Consider the following 24,905-nt stretch of genomic DNA (forward strand, 5'->3'; position numbering starts at 1 on the left):
TTTTACATTTAATATTTTTATTTCCTTTCCGACTGTATGTATAGTCCTTTTCAAAATATTTTATCTTGACTCCAATAAACATCAGGAGCTTACTGGGGTAAATTGAGATCTTTCTGCCCAAATGATGAACAGTGCGGGGTTGTATACAAATATTTATTTCTAGGTATTGGAATTAAGTAAAGAGTAAAATCTGTTCTAAACTTTAGAAAGCTGATCGTTTTCCTATTATTCTATTCCAAATTTGTGTAGGTTGATTCAATCTATTTGAAAAAGTGACTTAGTTAAATATTTAGTTCAGTGGCGTTATTCTAACGCCCATAATATATTTTAGACTTATTTACATTACCTTATCTAGAGAATAAACAAATGATTTGTTTGGTGGACCATTATTTCTGGTGATCTGCCAACTATTTGTAACGTTCAGTTGGATATATTTAGTGCACAAAATGTAAACTGTGAGTCATTGTTTATTGGGAATAAATTATATTCACGTGGTAACTGTCGAATCCAGCTTTTTAGGAGATTCTCAATGAAATATATCAGTCACGATCTATAAAATCTGCTTTTTATTAAATTTGATTTGCCTATATTTTTTCACTCATTTACTAGTCGAGTGTGAATAAATAAAACAAAATCAAAGCATTTATTTTATCCCTCAATATGAATATTTTTGTTGAATAATTCATCATTTGCAATTTGAAGAAGGAAAATCACGTAACACAGGTTGTTGAAATATCGAGCAGTTTTAATTGAATTAATCAGATAACTAATGAAGAAATTTTGTAAAGGCAAAGAGGTAATGGAAAGTCATTACAAATTTCAATCATTTATTTTTGAAAACCTCAAAGATTTTCAAACCAATATAATATTCTACATTTAGGATTGCAAGTATATACGTATTAATTGTATACAGGGTGATTCTTTTTATAGGAACTTGTTATTAGGATAATCTATTCAATTTATATGTAATATTGAGAAGCTCCACCATCAACGGTAATAACGAAAGTTGAATTTTTTTACAGACACTTTATCTTTATAATTAATACTCGTACTAATGTAACAATATGAATAAGGTTTAAAATATTCATCATTCTAGCTCGAAACATTAGAAATGCAACATACAATTCATTAAACCATAGATTTATTTCTAGAGAGCATTTAACTAAATTAGGAGAGTAGTTGACATTATTCCTAATAACATTGTTGCAACTTTACAGAGGATGTAACAGGAAAGTATGTCATAAAATGAACCATGTATTATAGGATCAAAAACTTCGATTAAACATAACATCACTTTCACATGGAAAAAACTGATTTGTATGAATTTTTTTATGTGAAAGTGATGTTATGTTTAATCGAAGTTTTTGATCCTATAATACATATTTCTTGTAACTCTTTGCAATAATAATTAGTACGACTTTATTATCTTAACCGCATTTTTATATGAAACGACGTAATCGGTATAGCTCATAAAATGTTTTGGGCGTCTAAAACCCCACAATTATAATGTACAAATAAATCAATATTGTAACACCACACATCATTTTTTGTATTTTTTGGCAAAAAATTTTGTGATTGGTTGTTCAGCATTTGTAGTTTTTAAGGAATAAACAGTTCGTTTAACAATTATATATTATATTAAATATATATACAATATATTAAATTCAGGGCCGGATTAAGCTAGGGGCTTGGGGGGCTATAGCCCCGGGTCCCAGGTCCAAGAGGGCCCCATCATTTGGAAATCATTCTGTATTTTTTGATGTGTTGATACCACAAATCTAACGTATTGATATTATTTTGTGAATTTTTCTGGGTTTTCGAATTCCTTAAGGGGGCCCCGTCATTATTTTAGCCCCGGGCCTTATAAATCTTAATCCGGCCCTGATTAAATTCATCTTTTTGTTACAATGGTTTACGTGTTTACAGATAGATATGCCGATTTTGGATAATTTGGTCAGGTTAAAACAAAGTTTCAGATAATTATCTGTAATTCTGATACAGAAAAAATATTTAATCGTATTACAATAGACAGGCGATTATTTATTTCCAATAAAAATTGATATAAATGATGAAGAATTGGTCTAAATAACTTTAGAAAAAGTACAAGGGTAATAGTCGGTCAATAAACTGTTGTTAACATAATGGTTTACAGAAGAGTGAATGAACAGAAGCTCCATCCTTTGCACTTGGCTCATGAATGACTAGATGGCGATTACTATGGAAGAATCGGCTTTCGCGACTGATTCTTGATGGAAAAAAATCATAATATCGTTTCCATTATTCATACTCCGTCAAATGATAAATCACACTTTCTTCTCCATAAATGATTTTTTCAAATCAATATTTGGGCAGGTATTATGAATAATGATTTTAAAGAACTAATTCTAGCTCTTACAAAATACTTTACCAGAGTTTTTGGAAGAGGAAAATGTAGGATAAGAAAAATACGAGATGGAGTCTCAGCTCATTTCGATCACAAAATAGGGAATATCTTATGTTTTTTGAACTTCAGATAGCAACGGGTCCTGTTGCAACTAATACGACCTCAAAAATTTATTTTTTTAATTTCTTGCAGAATCTTTTACCGTAGATTATAGGTTAGTTACTATTTAATTAGATGCGCACGTGCTAGTTACTGTTTGCAATATTTGCATAAAACGCCTGCTCGGGCCCCACATACTCCCTCTACCATTTAATCTTTTAAACATAGCACACCGGTAGCACGTGAACGTAAAGGGGGTGGCATGAGCTGAACCCTCTTCTTTCTTATTATTCTTCTTGGAATCTGCACTGCTGGTCGTGTCAAATGTTACAAAAATTTAGTTCACGATCTCTTAATCTTCTTCTAGTACTATTCTCGGTAGGTCTACTGACTTCTGAGATACTAAGTGTCTTTCACTACATGCGTCAAGCCTATATTTTATTGAGCATGGAATTGTTACCTATAGCTCTTGGTAGTATATTCCAACTAGAGCTGCGTACATCACGATTGATATAAGTAGTAGAAAGAGGGAATTGTAGACAAAATATACGGTATTATCTTGGATATTCAATTGGAAAGACCCTGATACACCTATTTATTGACCAGCTAGATGTCTTAACACTACTGGCTTTTGCTTTTGAGGTTTCATAAAGGTGAACGTGTATCGTGGTACCATAATTGAGGGATCAAATCATTGGAAGTGCAAATCAAATTCGTTAGATAAATAAATCGGTTTTACTTTATAAAATGGTACCAAATATGTTTGTTAATTAATGAAAGAGGCAAATAAATTTAAAAAATAATGTTTTTAAAGAATTGTGTCAATATACTGATTTGATTTTAACGTATAGCAAAGATTGGAAGCTTGAGAGTTATCAAACCAACCTGAAATTTTTATGGACTGTCATTTGATTTTATGATTCAACATGAACAAGATGATCTTATAATAAGAGAGATATGTATGCATTTTCATTACAAAATCTTCTTGACATATCAAAATAAACCTATTTTGTATCTTCCAAGGGATGTAATTTTTTGTTCATGTTCCAATATTTAGAATAAGGTAACTTTTTTTTAATCAAGATGCTTTTGATTCCCTTATATTGGCCCAATTTATAACCTACCTTTTCATTAAAACCTGTAGAATCTAAGGATATTAGAAAAATGTATCTAACAGTTTGCCTACTATTTTATTATTTGGGAGAAGAGGTAAGAGATAAATCTTTTTTCTAACGAACTTTGACCTACCTCGTAAATATGATCTCGATCTGGGATAATTAATTTAAACTTCTAGATTATTATGGCACATTTGAGAACATCTGCCCAAATGTTTAGATTTAAAATTTCTCCTAAAGAATCACCCTATAATAGAGAGCTATTAATGATTTAGGAGGATCCAGCCGGAGATGACCTTCTTGACGACGAAGGAGATCTTTTTGGAGATCTGCTATTTTCACCGTCTGGAGAAACCGATGGAGAAGATCCGTTTTGTCCTTTTCCTGATGTCTTCAATCTTACTTTAGTATCAAGATGTCTAAACCTTCAAATATATTAATCACATTTATTGAAGTAACAGGTAACAAATTTTATGAGAAAGAAAATATACATCCTCATTGACCCTAACGTTCTTTATGAATCAGTTTATCTGTTCAGTAAATATTAATGAGTTATACATTGATCTCTAAGTATACATTTAATTTATTTGTTACTATTTAAATCCTCTCTTACTAAGTTTACAACAGCAACATCAACTTTATAAGAAAATCGATTGCTTCATTGATATTTACCTGAGAGGCAAGTCACTTGCAGAACCATCTTCAGCTATTCCTTGGAATAAAAATGCTAATGGCCAACTGATCCAAGACGAACTTCTGTAATATTGAATATTTTCGTACAATATTATACAATACCAAATATATAAACAATGTTTCAAGACTATAGTTGAGAATATTGTTGAAATAAAAATAATCTATCCCTTCCATGTACTTCACCATCATTAACTTTTAAGGATCCATTGTAGGAAGCAAGCATCTGTCAGGTAGAAAATCTTATCAAATAACATGTGTACTAGTTTTGGCATAAAATTTGGGTGGAAAACCCGAGAAAGAGCAAAAAGACTTGCAAGGAGATCAAAAGACAGAGTCGGGGCTTCCGCAAGAAAATTAGTGCGGGAATATTCTCTAAACCAATTAGCACGGATACTAAGGCGGATACATTTTACGAATCAGTCATTATTATGAACGATGAAAAATACTTCACACTAACGTGAATCATATGAAACGATGATTTTCATGCGGACAATACAGAAGATTGCCATAATAATGTAGAATATAAAAAGTAAAATTCGATGAAGAAGTTCGATTTCGTCAAGACGGATATCCAGACCTCATGAGGGTCGAGTAAAGGGGAGCTGTAGATTCTGAAAAGTATTTTAACAACTGCCTTACTAAATTACTTGGTTATGTATGTCAACATCACGTTGGAGACTATATAATGCTTTGATCGGACTTTCCATTCTGCTATTATGTAAAGGCAACTCAAAACTAGCTACATCAAAATAACATACCTTTGTACGAAAACAAAACAACCTCCTCTAATTTACCTTAGGCCTGTCCAGCTGGAGATATTTGGGCACTTTTATCTAGCAAAATGTATGACGGAGGGTGGCAAGCGCAAAACAATTACGGCGTAGAATTTTTAGAAAAATACGAGAGGCCGAAAATTACATCTAGTTGAGGAGTACGAGGCACACCATTTAGTTTGTCAATAAATTTGATAATTAGTAGGCCGTTAATAATGGTAAATAATAAAAGTTTTATTAAATATACTCAATACAAACAATACGAATTACTATTAGCATTCATCAAACTCTATATTCTCCACAACAATTATAGAAACCCTTTCAAATCAAGATGTCATCTGTATAGAAATTCTAGCGAACAAATAAAAAGAAGCTATTTTGATTATGATATACGATGAATCTCCGGAATTTCTAATAGACAGAAAAGTACGATAAAGCTGCGTCGTATTCCCCAATCTCTTAGACATTGGAAGGAACCTTCCAGAAAGGATATTTTGAAAGGACAAAGGTCTATTTATAGTGCTGATCGCCAGTAGTTCTAAGGAATAACAGCAACAAATAAATGAGCTAATCATCGCGAGCAATAAAGTTGGTCTCAAATGTAATTAGCAAATTCAAAGTTAATGTAATGTAACTGCTAGATCAACAAGATACAATACTGGAAGTAGCAGAAGAATTCTGGGGTTGTGGCAATAAAATAGAAAGTTTAATATTTATTCCGAGTTTACGAATATTTATATACTCATCATTGAAGACTTGGTCATAAAAATAATAAAGATATATTAACTATTTCCGGAAAATAGTATAAAAAGACCAGCACTTTTAAATTTACAAAAATTTTTTTTCTAATTGAAAGTTATATATTGATATTTGCTACTTAAATCATCACTAATGGCACAACTAAAATACGGTGAACATTTATATTGATGGAATGAATTTGTAACGCCATGACGTGGTCTGACACCACGGCTAGAAATAAATTATATTCCAAATCAATGGGACATAAATGGTATTGAGCTTATTTATGTCTTTTTTATCATTTAGGCAATGAGAAGATTATCGGACTGCTATCATTTCGTGAAATTCTCTCTCTCTCTTAAATTGTTTTCTGTTTTAACAATTTTTTATTTGTATAATCAAACTGATTTTTTGTCATATTTGCGACTTTTTACTATTCTATTTTCTAGGTATTTGCTTCTTTGGCCAATATATGTAGCTTCAAAGTTATTAGTGAAGTATATATACTTTCTTTTTAAACAAATTAAAAACTATTATAATTCGTCTTGAATGAGTAGAATTTGAAACTGCAACAATTCTTATTATGCTGGTTAAAGAACGTGAACGAAATAATAATAAAGTTTTTATGCAAATTAATAATTCGGAAAAATATGTATTGAATAAATAGCGTTAATAGTTATAAACAAAACTAGAAGCTGGATACTCACTAGCCAAAAAACTAAGACAATAAAAAGTTGTCCTTTTACCTTTTTAAAGAATGTAATTTTACTGCCCGAGACCTAGGAATACTATAAAAGAAATCAATCACGTAATAGAAATAAATTATAAAATTTCGACAAATCAATAACTACCAGATAACAATTCACTTATTTTGTTGAATTATAATCAGTTTTCACCCATTATCACTTAATAAAATTGATATATCTGTATTTAGCTAATATAGAAAAATATTCAAAATGTAATAAATTGACAATTTTAGTGTCCTAATTCTATTTTCTTGAATTTTATAAAAAAAATTAGCTATAATGAATACTTACGAGGGTGGTTCTATAGTAATGTTTCCATCTGGTGACATAGGAGAGTCTGCTGTTTCCGTCACGTGTCTTCTGGTAGACGGGAGAGATTTGGCTATTGAAGGATTGTAAATTTTAGGATCACTAACCATACGTACGAAGAAACTACGTTTGTGAGCCAAAGTTTCTTTTTTCTTTCTTTCCAACAGGTCGAACACTTCATCTTGCAATTCCTGAAAGATATTTTGAAAATACATATATACGTTATATAATAGTTAAACTTAAGTTTAAACTTGAATATAACATTATTTTCTTGTTCCGTCATTATTTGGGTAAAAACTCAAAATAACATTAGTATACTAGTCAATAGTAACTTGTTATTCTATCCACAAATCCTCACAACTGCAGTTAACCTATGTAGGAACCCCCAGACTTGAACGACGGGGCTTAGCTTGTGCCAACGCTGGGAAACCCGGCCTTGGCAAACCGATAATGGTCCAAACGTGATTGAAGTCTGGGTAACTTAGTCCCGGCCATTTTATAGTCAGCCAAGCCTGCCCAAACTCTATGTAACCTTACCTCGGCCATCCTATAGTCACCCATACCGGACTGAATGGGTGAACCGACCTCGGCTATCTTAAAGTCAGCCGGGCCTGGCAGAACTCTGAATAACTATATAAAGTTTTGTTTTAATATCTTATCCATAATACATATCTTAACATTAAAGGTAATAATTTTTTATGAATAAAACTTTTTTATTCATAAAAGACACAAAAAAAATAGAATAATAAAAAATAGTATCACTTCTTTATATGCTTAATTATTTAACTAATATTAATATGTACATTAATTAGTAGAGTGAGTTAATAGAAATTTGTCATGAAACTATTATTTTATTAACAATATATTACAAATTTATTTTTACAAGCAACTAGCCTGGTCCAGGGCTGCAGACTATTCTTGTGTTTATCTAGGCAACCAGGTCTGGTCTAGGCTTGCAAACCAAACGAGGGACATTGTTATCATCCGAAGAGTCCCACCAAGTCTGGGCCAATAATAGCTTCCAAGCTAGGGCCAGAGCTGTACATACTTGGCCCAAGTCTGGGCCTGTACTAGGTCGTAAAATCCTAGATGGGATGGTTATTTAGATGATACAAATATGTATCATTAAATAATTTAAATACTTCATCATGAGTTCTTTTACGACATTCAAAGATTAATTCGTGTAGAAGCATTTCAATGATTTTTACACGGATTATATTCCTTTTAACACTGTTTTCTAGATTTCTCAAGGAGAAGATTCATGCTGCAGTTGCCGATTCAACAACATCTCGTAAAAGTTTATCGTAGAAACGAATTGACATGAGAAAGAAAGCGTTCACAGCCCACTATTTTGATAAAAGAATTTTATAATTGTTTTAAAAAATGACACGTTACGGCACTTTTTTTAACGCAAAAGCGTGAAAAAATGAACCGCTATAGTAATTTTTTCACGCTCTTTGACCGATTACATTTTTTATGAATGCTATTGAATGAAAAAATACGTGAATATTATAAAGGACGTAGAAAAATAAATTTTATCGAATTGAACTATTATTAAACTATTAAAATAGTGAAAGCGTGATACGAAAATATGTATTTAGCGGGTAAATACCGGCGAATATTATAAAAAGTTTATGGTTATATTATCACATATACGTGAACATTTATTTTTACATAAAAATTACACAATATTCATAAGAATGCGGTTATATGAACCTAGGTAATTTTTTAAATTGAATGCTGACGTGAAATAGTTCTAGTTCATAGCTCAAAAAAGTAAAATAGAATAAATTACTTCAATTATTCAAAATTCTAATGTAGTAGGTATTTTTTTCATTCGGATATAATTTACCATTGAATGAACTATCATATTGCGTTCATTTATGATAAGTGTCCTCTGGTAAATCATCATGAACAAATTTACACAGCAAAATTATCCAGATTAACTTTTATAACCAGTCATCTATTCGCTCAAGTTCTAGATATTATTTTCACATTTACACTCCAATACGTGCCTTGTATCTGATAGATACATAACCTGTGTTTTAGGATAGAATAGGAACGATAGCGACCACCTCATTCTCACCTCTCCTATTCCCCAATCTCATCCTCCTCTACCGCCAGGAGGTGGTTCCTAGCCTAGTAGCAGCTTAGCTGTTACGGAAACAAAAACAAGAAAGCATTGGCGGCCCACTAAGGAGGAAACGATTGACAATTCTCACCAAATATACTTGTAAAGTATGCGAGCAGTATCTTTGACTGTAGCATTGCTTATTTGTCCAGATGTAGTGGTTGCAATATTGATGATAATAAGTGATGTCGATTATGAAAACCCAAGTGAGCTCTATATTATTCAAATTTCGTGCAAGATATGTACTTGCTACGAACTCGGTCACTGATATAGACCGTGAATCCGGTCCTGTTCTAATATGTTGTCACGAATGAAGTTTGTTGAATGTGACGGTGATTCGGTGCCAATTTCTTTGTTTTGTATTTGTGAGTTGCTTACATTATGTTGTGACTGTCTAGAGACAATTTCTAAGAATGCCTTTCTGTTTGCTTGCGACAAATTCGAGATTTCCAGGAAATCGAAGAGTTTGGAAAGTGATAGCTGCTGCAGGAGAGGCAATAAATCGTTTGATGTCATAATAAAATTCACATCACTATTTTGTAATTAAAAACTGTTAAATAAATAAGAACACTACAAGTTTTCAGTTTTACTTTATATGAATTGTGAATTTTTGATTGCTTTTTTTACTTGTCTCTCTGTTATTAGAATTACTTTTAATTTGCTGAAAAAATACTTTATTTAAAATTGATAAGTAGCTCCCATTCCAAAGATAATGTTCCATTTCCAAGTTGAGTTTCTAATAAATAGTGTTAGCCACCAGTTCTAAGGAAAGCTAATTTTCAGAGTTGTTCATTTGGCTGTTCACACATTTTTTACTCAAAAAAATTTTAAAATTAGTTATTAATACGTTCTGTATCACCCATATACATGTATATGTTGATGTGAATCCAAACAACTAGTGTAATGCAGTGTTATTATGAGCAAGCCAACCGTCAAAAATTGGCTATATTTCACAACATTTACTTGCGCACAAAATGACGCATGTGGAGCATCGTTTTACTATAGCTGCTGAAAAATCGACAGATGCCCTTTCCTCCACTTTGCTATATGACGATGATGATGAGGAATGGTTGGTCGCGGGATTTGAAGCTTTGTCCATTCACTCCGTAGAAAGTTTTGCGCAAAGATTTTGGCTTAAACAAATCCAGTAAGTACGGAAATTGAAGCCACGAAGCTATCATTCGGCGACTGGGTCTAGAGCAGTGGGAAACTGATCATGTGGAGTGAAATTCACCACATCCATGAAGATATACCATTTATTATGACTTACGTGCTAGTGGCATCATTGGACTCTATGTCTCAATTTTTTTTTTGAAAAGATAGATAAATTTGATACGGTTGACATGTGGTTTCCATATGGCGTTATGTGCCCGATATCATCGACTTATCATCAGAATTTGGTGGTAAGTTAAGTCCATTGGTCTTCAGAAGTTGAGATTTAACATCTTTCGATTATTTTTTGTAAATGTACCTGAAGTCACTGATTTATGCTGATAAATTAGCTAGAATCGACAAATATTGTTCGTCATATTCGCAATGCTCTAAATTGGATGTCCAGAATGTACTCCGTCAAAAAAAACATTCTAAATAATATTACGAACTCGTCTCTGACATGACCCTGTTCTGTTATAATGGAATTCTAAAATTTGGCACGACACGTTTGATATACGTTTGATATAACGCGGAATTCGTTTGATGTTTTTTTATATATGTGTTTATCATAGCAGGCGATTTCTTTACATTGGTTCTTTTGAACTAATTTCTATGAAGGTCTATTTATTCATTTCTTCTGTTTCTTTATTAAGTTGGTTAAGTATTAGTGAGAAATTAATTATTGTATGACTTAAGTGTAGTGTAAAGTGCTTAGATAAATTAAGTGAGTAAAAGACAGTGTTTGTAATTTCACCCCACCGATTATAATACTGTGAATTAATAAGAATATCATTTCAATAATTTACACATGTTATTAAATTAGAATTAATTAAATTAAATTAAAGTTAAAATTTAAAAAAAAAGTTCAGATTTGTATTTAATGTTTTGTGTAATTTTTCACAATTAAAGCTCTATTTAGATTAACAAAGCATATAGTAGTTATAAATTGATTATGTTTTAGTCAGTAGTATTGAGATTTTTATTACTTTTAGTTTAAAACATCTTTTATCGACTACACAGTTAATTTGTTTCACTTATAATCTATAATTATCTAGTAATTGATGACTTCATTTTCGTGAAAAAAAACTGAAAAAACAAATAAACAACTTTAAGATTATACGTTTCCCAAGATTATTACGTAAAAACTGAGGATACAGGATATTTATTTTTATTATTATGTCATGCCGAAAAACCATGATCGTTGTAATGAAGATGATTATATCATATAAAAAACTAAATCTGCATCATTTTTGGTTAATGGTTTTTAGCAGCGGATCTAACATGCGGTGGCAGCTTCAGCGTAATTTAGAAACAAGTTTTAAGCAAAATATTTTCAATAAAAAAACTTAAGCAAGCTCTTTACCAATACCAATTGATAGTATTCAAAATATGTAAGTCACAATCACAAATCGATTCGTTTACATTTTGTTTATAAATATTTTTGACATAAAAAATGAGTTTATATATCATCATTTGTAATAAATTTGGATTGTAAAATACGACTATGATAAGATTTAATAGTTATTTTGTATTTAAAAGAATATTAGATAGATATAGGTATTTTCATATACTCTTTAACAAACAAGTTAATTAAGTACGATAAAATTCATATATATACAGAGTTTTATGTATATAATGCCGCAATTATCTCGGAAACGGCTTTCTACATTGTACAAATCTTTCCTTATTGCGGAAAAATAATGAGCTTTGTTATTTCAAATGGATCACTTTATATATTTTTTACAAATGCTTACTAATTATTTTTCATGTAATATATTCTCTATACCTAAATGCCGTGATTTCGGAGTTACAGCTGCATTTACAGTATTTCCACAAAAGTTTCAATAAATATTGTACATTTAGATTGCTACGATTGAATAAACTCATTTAATTTTTCAATAATCTATGTGCTCTAATACAAATCTCGTAACAAGGTCTAGTGTCAGTAAGTTAGTAAAAACTTTAACGAAACTGGTGCAGTAAAATATTTATCCAAATCATAGCGCAGAAAACCTACAACTGAAAACAAACCTTCAAATATTTGTGTCATGTTAGAGGTAGACCCACATTTGTGAAGTAGAAACATTACGAATTTTAGAAAACATACAGTACAGGCGATTAAAGCAAATGCTCAAAATGTTGTCCATTTACTTCAATACAACAAGCCATGCGATTTTTAAGACCTTGCAATACATTTTGCAAATCCCTAATTGCTCAATTCCCCTTATCTCTGCTCTAAAGTGGGAGCTGAAACGTCGACAATTTTAGAAATTCCAGCGCGGTTCCACCTGTGAACTTATAGTCTATTTCAGAAAGGTATAGAGTAATAAAATGGGGAATTCCATCCAGTTCGGCTCAATGTCGTTATCGGCCAGAGGTTTAGGTCTTGAAATATTGTGTAGGGATTACTTAGGTAATAAATTATACAGTTTAACAGGTACCGTTTAACCTTCTATTAGTGCCTCTGCTTACTTCCAACCCTATTTTCCCCTTTAACGAATATCCTACAGGCTCGCCTTTGGTACACTATTTTCAGTGTTTGTGAATGGATAACAATAGGCTAAACCCATTAATTGACTCCAGCCCGGGTAGTACTACCTGCACTTGATAAAAAGAAAGATTATTAATATATTGAATTTAACTATTTTTCTCAATTTTGCTGCGCTTGAACTGTCAGAGTTGATGATTTCTTTTTATATTGGAAATTATGTTTTTCGCTGCTTTTCTGTAGATAAATTTTGTTATTTGCTATAATTTTTAATGAAAAACATGACATAATAAAAAATTATAATGCGACTGGAAAAAATATGTCGTAAGAGTATATCAAGAGTGTATCAAACAAAATTTCAACGTCAAAATATTTTATTACTTAACATATTCTCCTCTTAATTGGATACATTTATTACAGTGAACCTTCAACGTCTCTAGACCTTTAAAAAAATGTTTCTTCTTGCTCTGCAAATCAGATCTCCACAGTTGAGGAAAGAGATGATAGTCGAACGGAGCCAAATCTGGTGAATAACGGGGACGTTCTAGTAATTCAAACCCTAAATCACGAATTTTTGTATGGCAACATGATATTTGTGTGCAGGGGCGTTGTCCTGCAAAAACAAAACATCTTTGGATAGCTTTCCGCGTCTTTTCTCTTTAATTTTTTCCCGTAGAGTTGTCAGTAATGTCGAATAATAATCTCCAGTTATTATCTCCAGTTAATCTAATATCTATATATGTTTCAGAAATAGCTCACATCAGATCCGATGTGTAATTCGTATCAGAGAAGTTATCTAATTGATGAATTCTCGAAATACAAATTTTTATCTACTATACAATTTATTGTTTAATTAAATCGTTTGATGTTTTTCCGCTACTTAATTTAAGTGATATTTTAATAGCACTTTCAGAGGGATGAATCAAATTACCATTTCCATTAGAAAACAAGCTATCAGGGCAGTGATGACAATGTAAAAGTTTCGAAATAAACTGGCAAAATCGAGCAATTCGAACTTAACAACAATCATCTGAATTATTTTCAATATTGTTTGTACTTTAAATGTATAAAAAGACTCTTCTAAGAGCAGATAACATCTTTAAGTGAAGCTCAATCAACTCTTTCTGTAGGCTCAATCCACATATTCTTGAAACGTTTTTTGGAAACCTTGAAAAGAAATATCAAAAACTTGGAGGCTTTTAGGAATGTTCGTACATATTTTACTAGGAATTTTGATTTATTATATTTTTTATGCCGCCTATCTAGGACATAAATATCGGAGAGTCACACTTGGACTTTTGGCCAATTATACTTAACTACCTATAGAAAATTAAAATCTATCAGATAAATCGTTTTTGAATCGAATACTATAATTATTATTATAGTATTATTCTTGTAAGTATAACACAAGTTATTAAGGATAAATTTTAAGTAAATGACAAAATAATAAGAAATATCGTAACTTCGAACGAGTACGGTCTATACTATTCAGTAACTTTGCCGGGCTCGAAAACAAACAAATGGTTGAGAAAAATTTTAATACTATGAAATGTTAAGTAAAAAAAGATTATTTATTATTGCACTATTACTACTACAACACAGTAAAAATGAACGCTGAATCATCATTTTTTAATTGAAAACTGATCTAAATGTTTTTTTACAAGATGCGATCTGTACAAAGACTTGATCAAGACTAATACGCTCTCTTATATCTTACCATAAGTTAACCATACTTCAAGCTTTTCTCTTCCATTATAGTGCTCGTTCCCTCCATTCATATGATGAGAATAATCATTACACGCGGTAACTAGGATGAGGTATTAATTTTCCGACAACTATAATACAATTGTTATAAATAATACGAAATATTAGTCAGTTTATCATGTGAAATCCTTAAAATCGCAGGTTTTTTAACTTTTAACGGAGTGTAAATCTATAGATTTTGTGTTGTATATTTAGCATCAATTATTATTCATTGAATAGTATGATTAATTTGTTTATAGTGTAGATATGATATATCATACTCTCATTTAGTACCATTTACAAATAAATAAATATTAGTTGCATATCTGGAATTAGTTCTTTATAAGTATATAGAAAACAAAATATCGAATTGGTGTAACTACTATTCAGATCGATATATAAACATGTACAGTTGACAAATACGTATATTATCAACTTTTGATCGTTTCTTGAACATATTATTGATAAAAGTGAGTTAAGAATTGTCTAAACTAAACTCACCCTTTCCTTTTCTGATGATTGGGCCTCTAATAGCTCTTCGGCAAATTCCTTAATCACTTCCCAAGCGTAATCTTAACAAAAAAGTTCATATTAGTGATCCATGGAGGAGGCAAGAAATGGGAAATTAGGAAAATATCAAGTTAAAACTACACATAACATAATATCAATCGTGAAAACTATTGTTCTCACTATCTGAACATCATCTCTTTAAATCGACACATTCAGTCTATCAATTGTGGTAGATTCGAGGAGTGATAAACAATTCAATAAATCATTTTATTAATAACAAATTATAAAAAATAACATAGAAAAGGAATGAATCTTCTTAAAAGTACTGCTTTTGAATATGCTAGTCATGCACTCCTCTCAACTTTGAGTCCATAGCTACTATATACGAGGGCAAGAAAGCAAGCATGTCCTGTAGGAGACTGCGAAGATCCCGCCAAGTGTGAATTGCGAAGTGTGATTCGTTTTCTACTGGCTGAAGGCAATAGTGCTGCAGAAATCCGTCGGAGAATGAGTTGTGTAATGGGAAAACTTCATGAGTGATGGTGTTGTGCGTGAATGGAGTCGAAAACTTAAAGATGGACGTAATGAGGTGCATGATGAAGAGGGCCAAGGACGCAAATCTGTCGTTTCAGATAACCAACAACGAGTTGACAGAATGGTTAGAGAAAACCGCAGATTCACCATTACTATTTGTCTACGGAATTTTCAGAAGTTTCAATGTCTATTCTGTATTCTATTGTTACTGAACGTTTAGGATACATTGGCGACAACTTTCTTTGAAGAGGGTATTGAAAAGCTTGTCCACAGATATGACAAATGTCTCAATATCTTCGGTGATTATGTCAAAAAGTAACCGTAAGTGTACCAATCTTTTGGTAATAAAATTATTGTTTTAAATGAACTTGTCTTTTATTGATAGTCTACCGGAGGTTGAAAAAAAACGGCCCTCGTACATAATATCCTTCTTGATGAAGCTTTGTTTCACGGACTTGACGTAATAAATTGTATTTAGGTAGACAATGGTAAAATTGCTGTTTAAATGGCGATACTACTGAGGGAAGCGCATAATAATACGGTTGTCTAAGAAGTTTCTTGCCTAACAAAGAAACAAGACTAGTATCGCTTTAGCTCTGAGAATAGAATATTTGCCGTCTTTATTCTCAAAACTCGAAACGTCGTGGCCCTCTCTCCTGCAAGTGCAGCTTTAAGGCTAGGAAGCAGTGGTCAACCAATTCGAAGCGCAATTCGTGAATTTTGGCCATGGTGATCACCAAAGTGTGAGAAGGTGCGTTGTTTTGATGGAAAACTCTTTCTTTTTCTTCAAATGGGTCATTTTTTGGAAATTTTTTCCTTTGCCATATCATTTTTTGAAGATAGTCGATGAACACAAACCCATGACTATCCCATAAAACGAACCCATCACTTTTCGGCTGATGGAACAGACTTTGCTTTTTCAGAGCAAGTCTGCCCTATGTAATCCACTGTCCACTTTTTTGTCGCATCAGGAGTATAATGGTCTCTCCAGGTTTCATTACAATAATGATTCGACGTAAAAAATCACACTCTTGCATAAACTTCTTCAATAGGGTCTAAGAAATGGTCGTTTGAATGCGCTTTTGGTCCAAAGTAAGCACATGCGACACCCAACGCTCGTCGTCACTCAAACTGAAAGGCCACGTTTGAAATCAGCTGGCTAAATTTTACGATCGTAAATAAAGATGCATAATCCCCTATTTATATACTAGTAATTTTTTATTGATAGATAAAATTTATTGTAAAGAAAATTACTTTAAACTGTTTATGGTGTTAATAATATTTGCAGTTCTTTAAGCTTTTTATCTCTGAGAATATTTCTTCTGCAGAATATGCTAAAGCTGAATAAGAACTAAATCTTTCCTTAAAAATATTATCTTGAATTTAGGGATTTCCTTCTTATTATATTTTCATTATAAACAATAACAAATATTATTTCAATATTATTAATCTAAATTTTTGTTCAAACATATATCTTCGATTCATGTTATATCCTTTGCGCCTATAACTGTTAGCAATGCATACTTCTGCACAATTGAAATGATCACACCCATCGACCCTTTTCCAATGTTTCCAACTGATTCTGCGACAATTTCACCAAAAAACTTATTGACTTCAAAAACTCTACATTGTACGTATGTATAAAATCGGTTAAACTTAAACGATGCCTGTGCCGATGTTGACAAATACTCTTCAAATGAAATCACTTACCTATATCTTCTTCATCTGCATTAGCGGCAACAACACAAAACCTAATTACGTATTTATCGTTGACATTAGAAGGAACCATATGCAATTTACCAGATGCATTTATACTACTCAATAATTTTTCGTTTAATTTATCACTTCCTTTTAATCGAAAACATACCAAACCTAACTGGAACAAAATAAACATTTCATGTTGTAATCTATGGGAAATTAGCAAAATTAGTCTTAATTCTCCTAATGTAAATGTAATCATTTCAATCAATTCATACCTTTGAAAAATGTCTCATATCGATTGGTCAATATACCTTGCATGGCGATTGAAAATAAAAATCGAGAAGCCGAGTCTAAATTGAAGATTCTCTCTGTATCAAATCAATCAGTTAATTTGTATTAATAATAACTTTGTTCGAGGTAGATATTTTGAACATGTTCTTTCACTAGATTCATGCGCAGTGTGAAATTGTGCGTTCGCGGTGCTAATAAAACATCCTGTGTTCGTGTAGCACATATTTCTAATTTCGAACGTGTCCTGAATGCGTCCAAAGTAACCTCTAACATCATTTTTGTGATATTTATTACGAAATAACCTCTAACCTATGTGGTTTCTACGTAATTGTATTTAAAAAACGTGGTAGTTGACTTTATACTCACAAATATCATGAATAAACCTTCGGCTAGTTAACTACATAAATACATTTTATTCTCCTAGCTAACTTTGAATTCATATTATAATTTTAGATGTTCATAAATCGTTCGTGGAGGAGTGTATGTTCAGAGCATATTCTGAAGTAAGCATGCGCATTTGACATGTCCAGAAGATATTCAAAATGCATTCGGAATGTGTCCAAATTATCTACCACGAACGAAGCTAATATTAGTTTACAGTACATCTTGCCAAAGAAATTTTAGCTGTTGCTGACTACATATGATATGCTATTTTCAAAAATATAATTAGAAGTATATGGTAGGTATAAACCAGAAAAAAAAAACATATATTTACTGAGAAAACTTCACAAGAAAAAATAATTCATCAAATTCTAGAAAACTTCGTTTTAATGCTCTTTTCTGATGGGTTGGAAAATGACTTATCGGAAATCAAAAAAAAATCAGACATCATATTTGTACCCTAGAAACCCTTGGGTACAAACTCCTGTTGCATACCCCCCTTCTCTTCACGCAAATCTCCTAAATTTTCCAAAACCTGCTCTTATTGCATCCTAATTTTTTTGGCCAACAAAGGAAAAACAGTATCCGTATTTATCTAACAAACTATTTAACAAACTGTTTCATGATGTCCAGTTTTATATGTAATGGGGAAGGATAATTTTGTGACGAAGTACTAATGACTTTTGGACTATATTTTCCTTTCCAAACCAGTTTCTTCTCACCCAATGCTCATGTACAGCTCTTCAGTTCCAAAGACATATAAAACAGAGAAACTTGGTGTAACCACTTTGTTGACTGAGAAGCATGTTCACCATTTCTAGATCGACACGAATTTGCTACTTATTATCATTGTATTTTATTTTGTTCAAGATTAGCGAAATGTTATAATATGCCTCCTACATTTCAGGCTACGTTTTGAGCTATCAATGTACAAACGTCAGTCGTTTCAAACCCATTCTTATCAAGAATATTTTGATATCTGAATAAAAGGTAATACCGTTTTCTTAAGACAATTAATTCCGTAATTCTTTATCCCTTTCACAATTAAAACTCATTTTAGGAGAGCAATTTTTTTCTTTTCAGTATTGATGCTAACAATTCTGAAGCTTGTTAAGAAAAATTTCAATCTATTACAAGCTCATCGAACTCATTTTAGGAAAAGCATTTTAGCTCATTTGCCACACCTTCAAAATCAGCATCAATTTGATATAAATTTGGTCATTCAATGTCTTTATCAGATATATTTTTAGACACTGAGGAGCCAGGTGAGCGATGCACTGGACGTTGATACAACTAGCACTTGGATATAGCCGTTTAAACCGTTTACAATCACGTTACAGATGATTTCGTGGTTATCGCCAAATAGACGGTGTTTCTAATTTAAAGGCACTTCTTTTACAACTTTGCTATAATCTTAAATATTCCATAAATGATTTAAAAGCATAATCCGGAGTTCAAATTCTCATTTTTATCTAAAAGCATCCCTAAATAATCAATGTAGATATTTTTTACCAGCTCTGGAAGGATCTGGATCGTTTACTCATGATATAAAAACTTATACTAATCTTAACACAATAAAATACGCTTGTTATCGATTAATATATACTCTTGAATAACAAAAATCAAAAACAACGTAGATCGAGCTATTGAAAAAAATGTTGGACAAAAACAAATCATAAGTAAACCACAAAATTCGCAGCCACAAACAAAAAGTTGAATTTTGTAAACAAATATAATTACTTACTTTCACTTCATTACACAATTCAAATCTTCTATCCCTAACTACGTGCTCTTCAAACCTATGGGCTAATGTAATATGATTCCTGATATACTTTTGTAAACCAGAAATACCATAACTTCTCAGTACGAACCATATCTTTAAGGACCTGAATCTTCTGCTCAACGGAACTCCCCAATGTCTATAATCTATGGTTGCATCTGAATAACCGTGTTGTAAATAGAGAGGATCAACTACCAACGCCGAAGTTAGTCTTAAACGATCTCGGACCTATGAAGAAAAATTGACGTGGTGAATTAAAGAGAAAGTATGGAAAATTATTTGAAAACAAACACAAAAAACTTCCTCTTAACTCCATTTAGTTAGCAATCTGCCATAAGGCAGAATCTATTTTTATTATTTATATTTTTTACCAGTATACCATCCTGACATATTTGTCAGTTAGAAGGTTTAGTCTTTTAAGACGTCACCCTCACTGCTCCGATTAAATAACCGTTTGGCTAAATAAATTTGATATATTGACTTTCTATTGCGTATTTGACAATGAATTGCATAATCAACTTCTTTCACTGTTTTAATTGGGATGTTTTCCTTTTTTTTTGCGAAGTATTGCATCAAACAAAAATGTTATATACATAACATATACCAAACTGGATGCCTTTCTAATATTAATTTCTGTTCTGATTGTTTTTTTTAACTCTGATGTTTTGATTTTATACTGCAGTGGATCTTAGACACTCCTTTCTATTTATTCTGACTATTTTTAATTGGGGGATTATGTTGTGTAGGTCTGTTCAATTGGTTTTTACTGTTGATATTAATTTTATCAGATAATTTTGAACGCTCTGATTTTTACCTTTTAGCAGCTTTTCTCTTAGCTCTATTGTTGCTTATTGTATTTGCAATTTTTCAGAACAGTTTTAGTATGTCGCTTTTTTAATTTAGTTGGACAACAGTAGAAATATCTTTTCTGCATTTGGTTTGACAAACCAGGCTGCCTCTTAAATAATTTCAATAAGTTCTTGAATCGTCGATTCTATATACACTCCAGTCTTTAGTATTTTTTATCAAACTTATCTCGAGATAGTTCTCAATTGGTTTTATGATTGGATAAAGAAAGCATACCCTTATCTTTTCCTATGAATCTAGAGTGATGTGTGATTATAATAGATGTGTAATCGGACAATAACTCTAGGAAGCTTTCGACATTAAATCTTTTGATGTCTATTTCTTTAGTGATACCGAAATCGAGAAGGTCTGGCATTTGGTTCAATAATTATTTTTCTTTTTTGTATCTGTTCTGCAACCCCAACACTGAATGTTTGGCATTATAGTCACCTCCAGCTAAGAACGTTTTGCACACTGTTTTAAATAGTGTTTCATATTGTTGAAAATAGAAAATATATTTTTATTAATTCAGTAAACCCTTTCGTATTATAAAATTTAATTACCCAATACGTTGAGCAATCAAAATTAGTCAAAAGCCATTTATTTGGATTCGTATTGAAGGAATCCGCGTAATCTATTCCTTTTAGAAGATATTTTAATTCTGGACATATCATAGCTCCACCGGCATATGCTGCGTCAACGTGTAACCACACGCACGGAAATTTCTGGCAAACTTGTCCTATTTCTTCCAAATTATCAAAAGCGCAACAGGAAGTTGTTCCTAAAGTTGTTGATACGAAGAAGGGAATTAAACCCATAGTTTCGTCTTCTTCCATGGCCTACAAAATAAAAATTACGGTTAATTTACTAATAAACTTTCCACCCCGTACCAACGAAAATGTTACAAAAACATTTTTAATGTTTATTAAGTTTTAAACATAATGTGGTGTGGTATATATAGGGTATAAATCGTAAACCGGTCAAGAAAATAGATACAATATTTGATAAATTGCTGCGTTTAAGAAACACTCGCAACTAAAAAACAGTTAAAGTATGAGAAAAAATCTACTATCTGAATTAAATCGATTGATCATGGGTTTTCGCTTGATCCAGAATATTTTCTTATCTTTTAATTGTACCTTTGAACACAAACACTGAACTTTCAAAGACGTCAAATTGAATAAATAAACTTTTCGAAATTGCCAAATCTCTTCGTTCGACTAGAGATAGAGGTACAAACTTATAGTCCGGAACGGTCAACACTGCCATGTGCAATCATAGGGCCAAAGATAAAACAGTGGTATTGTTATGTATTTTGTGCGGCTGAATCCAAATATGTCCGATGTTTTTGCGAAAAATTGGTACGTTTTGTTTAAATTACAATTGTTTCAACAAATTATGAAAAAATGGTTTTTTCGGTTCGGACAATTTTTTTATGCAAATATGGCAAATATTTCAAGAAGTCTCTTATCATTTTTCCGTATAAAACATATTTAAAAATTTATAAATTTTTGAAAGTCGAAAAATCCATGACTTTTACTAACTTTCGATATTAATAACTTTTGACCAACTAAACATTTTTTAAAATTGAAAATCACTCCACAAATGGGTATACGTCGATACCTTATATGTATTACTTCTATAAGGACAGTTGGTATGGGAAAAAAATGTCCCTACATTACGGTGCCGACAATATTCATTTTCTCTCTCGTTCGAGACACATTGTCTATACTGTGGATGCTTGAGAATGCGCAGAACCGAGCTGGAGCCTCGGAGGATAGAGAAATCGTTGCTATTCTGTCTTTCTCAGTTGGATCAGCTTCCACTTATAGAAACTGTTCATATATGGTCGATATTAGTGCACATCCGGCGTTTGGCACTTATCGCGATGGATAATTAAGCGCTTTCTCAACGTTGCAGCCTCGATCACCGCGTGCCGAACGCAGGTGGCTCTGTTCTGGCGCGCATTTTATGTCGCTAATTTACTATCTGCCTTAAAAAAAAGACCAACAACAAAACTTTGGCATTAACATTAATAATATAATTCCATTACATAAGCTCTCTAATTACACGACTAAATAAATTACAACCTTAATAACTAAACACATTTTAAACGAAATGTTATAGCTTTATTCATAAAATGAAGTACTATTGTCATATATATTTTTCAATAACTTTTAGTTGTTACATTGTAAGTTGATTTTATTGTTATTACTTTATAAATTCATTAAGTCAATGATGAAGAAAATGAAATGGAAACGTTTGTTGTTCGTTTAGATAATTAGTCATTTTTATAAAATAATGAAAAATTGATTTTAAATATCTCAGACGAATGTATAAATCGTAGTATAGAATTGGCTGAACAGTACCTCACTAAAGTTTATAAAAAAAATACCGTATGTGAAAGTTTTGATCAGCTTCTTTATTGGGTTTATCACGACAAAAAATGTGATGTCACAGAATTACCTCATACTTCAGTATCTATCAAGTTACATATACTTAGAGCTTTTGTACGTAACATATCCACAAGTTAATTGTTTAAATAACAGCATACCAAAGTTGGATCCACTTTTGTATGGATATGAAGTTTAATATGATTTATTAGAGAGTATCTCCTTCCGATGAATTCGTACCAAGTTGTCAATGTAAAGGTTGCATTTCCGAAAAAGCTCGTGTCAGAATTTGCATTAAATGTTGTTCATTCAGTTATTGTCATATAATGAAAACAAAAATAACGTGTAAAAATAAATTAAACAATACTGGACAACAGCATATGCGTAGACATGTAATACTCTCTGTGATATAAAATTTAAAGTTAAATTTAGAGTTAAAAATCTGTATTTGTCTATTATGTGCTCAGCTCTTATTCTTTTGAAACCAAATATGTATATATCGATATGCCTCTCTTATTTATAATTACGTCCTATTCCACTTTAAATGGAAGCTGAAAAATTTGAAATATTTCACTTTATGTAAAGAACAATGAAAATGAGAAATATGCCTTTCCCAATCATCTATTTTCATCTTTCAAATACTTACAAGTTTTCAGAAAATGAAGCGTAGCGCCTTGTCATGAATATCAAGAATTCGGGAATCGCACAATTTCGTAAAAATTGTTTCAGGAAATCAAGCAAATGGGTTGAAGGAAATAATAATTACACAATGTCGATAGAATATTGGAAGAGAGTCTGTTAACGTTGGGTGTGGCATTGTTTATAATAAAACTGTGAAGCAAATATGATATCGATTTGATTAGAATTGGCAAGTGATTGTGCATTTTTCGCACTATACAATATTGAGCCCTTAACTAATTCTGAACGTGGAGTAGGTGGATAAAAGTCATGCTAAGCGTTTTTAAGTGGATAACCGTGCAACGATCTTTCTGAAATTGGAGATGCGTGCTAATGAATTAGGCAAACCGATACGAAGATGAATAAGTAAGGAAGAGTCAAAATTTTGAATCTTTTAAAGAAGTCCCTGCAATGAGCCCCGCTCTCTAGTACGAGTAAATATCTAACAGCTCAATGCGACTCAATAAAGGCATAATAGACTGTTAAGGTGGTGGATAAATTCAGTTTTTTGGAAACTGAACAGGAAGAACTTTTTACAAGCGGCAATATGTAACTCCAATTTCAAGCAATTGTCCACAACAAGCGCTAAGAATTTTACAGATTCAATGACGTCAATGGTGGTTATGTGTAATAAAAAAGGCTGCAATATTTATATGATAAAACTTTGGTTTTAGAAACGTTGAGACAGAGAAGATTAGAATCGCCCCATGATTTAAAGGTGATTAGGTCACTAGATATGATCCTATGAAGTGCCGTGAGACCAGGGTTGCTCTAAGAGAAACTATTGGCTAGCAAGGAAATATCGTTATCAACCCTTACAGCTGACTTCTGTTGGAAAGGTATGACTTGAATTATATGAGAGGTGCTCCCGTGAAACCGTAGTACTGCAATTTGTTGATTAAAATATTATGATTAATACAATCGAAAGCCTTAGAAAAATATCAAAAAGTTGCTGCAGTGGAGTGATGGCTGCTTAGGCTAAAATACACATTGTTAAGGAGGGAGAATATAGCATCATTTGTGCATTTGCTGTTTCAAAATCCAAATTGATGGATAGTAAGTATTTGATACTTAAACAGAAATGATAAAAGCCTATTTTTGACCAATCTTTCTATGATTTAAATAATATGGGAAGGAGTGCAATTGGGCGATAATTCGACGCTTGATTTTTATCTCCTCCTTCATGCAGAGGTATAATTATAGCCGTCTAAAGGTAATTGGGAAAAGAGCCTTTTTGAAATGAAATGTTAATTAAAGTGGTAGGTGATTTAATGTGCAATCGGGCAGACTTGCAAACATTTTTGATGTACGTAAGTCTATCAGTTCCAGATGAGAATTTATTTTTGATATCATTAATTGTACTGCGAAGCTCTGGTAAAACTACTGACATAAAAAAACTGTGTAAGTAAGCGGATCATGAG

General features: G+C 31.9%; 1 protein-coding gene across 2 annotated transcripts in view; it reads right to left on the reverse strand.

Moving 5' to 3' along the window:
- Positions 1 to 822: 822 nt before the first annotated feature.
- Positions 823 to 24,905, reverse strand: part of LOC130902803 (tyrosine decarboxylase) — a 40,093-nt gene continuing 16,010 nt past the window's right edge. Inside the window, exons 6-13 of one of the 2 annotated variants that reach the window (XM_057815132.1) lie at positions 20,977 to 21,252; positions 19,532 to 19,795; positions 17,125 to 17,290; positions 14,872 to 14,942; positions 6,839 to 7,047; positions 6,548 to 6,589; positions 4,270 to 4,353; positions 823 to 4,022 (exon numbers count right to left, since the gene is read on the reverse strand). In XM_057815132.1, coding sequence (XP_057671115.1) covers positions 3,869 to 4,022; positions 4,270 to 4,353; positions 6,548 to 6,589; positions 6,839 to 7,047; positions 14,872 to 14,942; positions 17,125 to 17,290; positions 19,532 to 19,795; positions 20,977 to 21,252 — 1,266 coding nt within the window. In that variant the 3' untranslated portion in view covers positions 823 to 3,868. The remainder of the gene's footprint in view (positions 4,023 to 4,269; positions 4,354 to 6,547; positions 6,590 to 6,838; positions 7,048 to 14,871; positions 14,943 to 17,124; positions 17,291 to 19,531; positions 19,796 to 20,976; positions 21,253 to 24,905) is intronic. The other variant, XM_057815133.1, reaches the window with a different exon arrangement.

This window comes from Diorhabda carinulata, chromosome X (genome assembly GCF_026250575.1).
Source record: "Diorhabda carinulata isolate Delta chromosome X, icDioCari1.1, whole genome shotgun sequence".
Classification (NCBI taxonomy): domain Eukaryota; kingdom Metazoa; phylum Arthropoda; class Insecta; order Coleoptera; family Chrysomelidae; genus Diorhabda; species Diorhabda carinulata.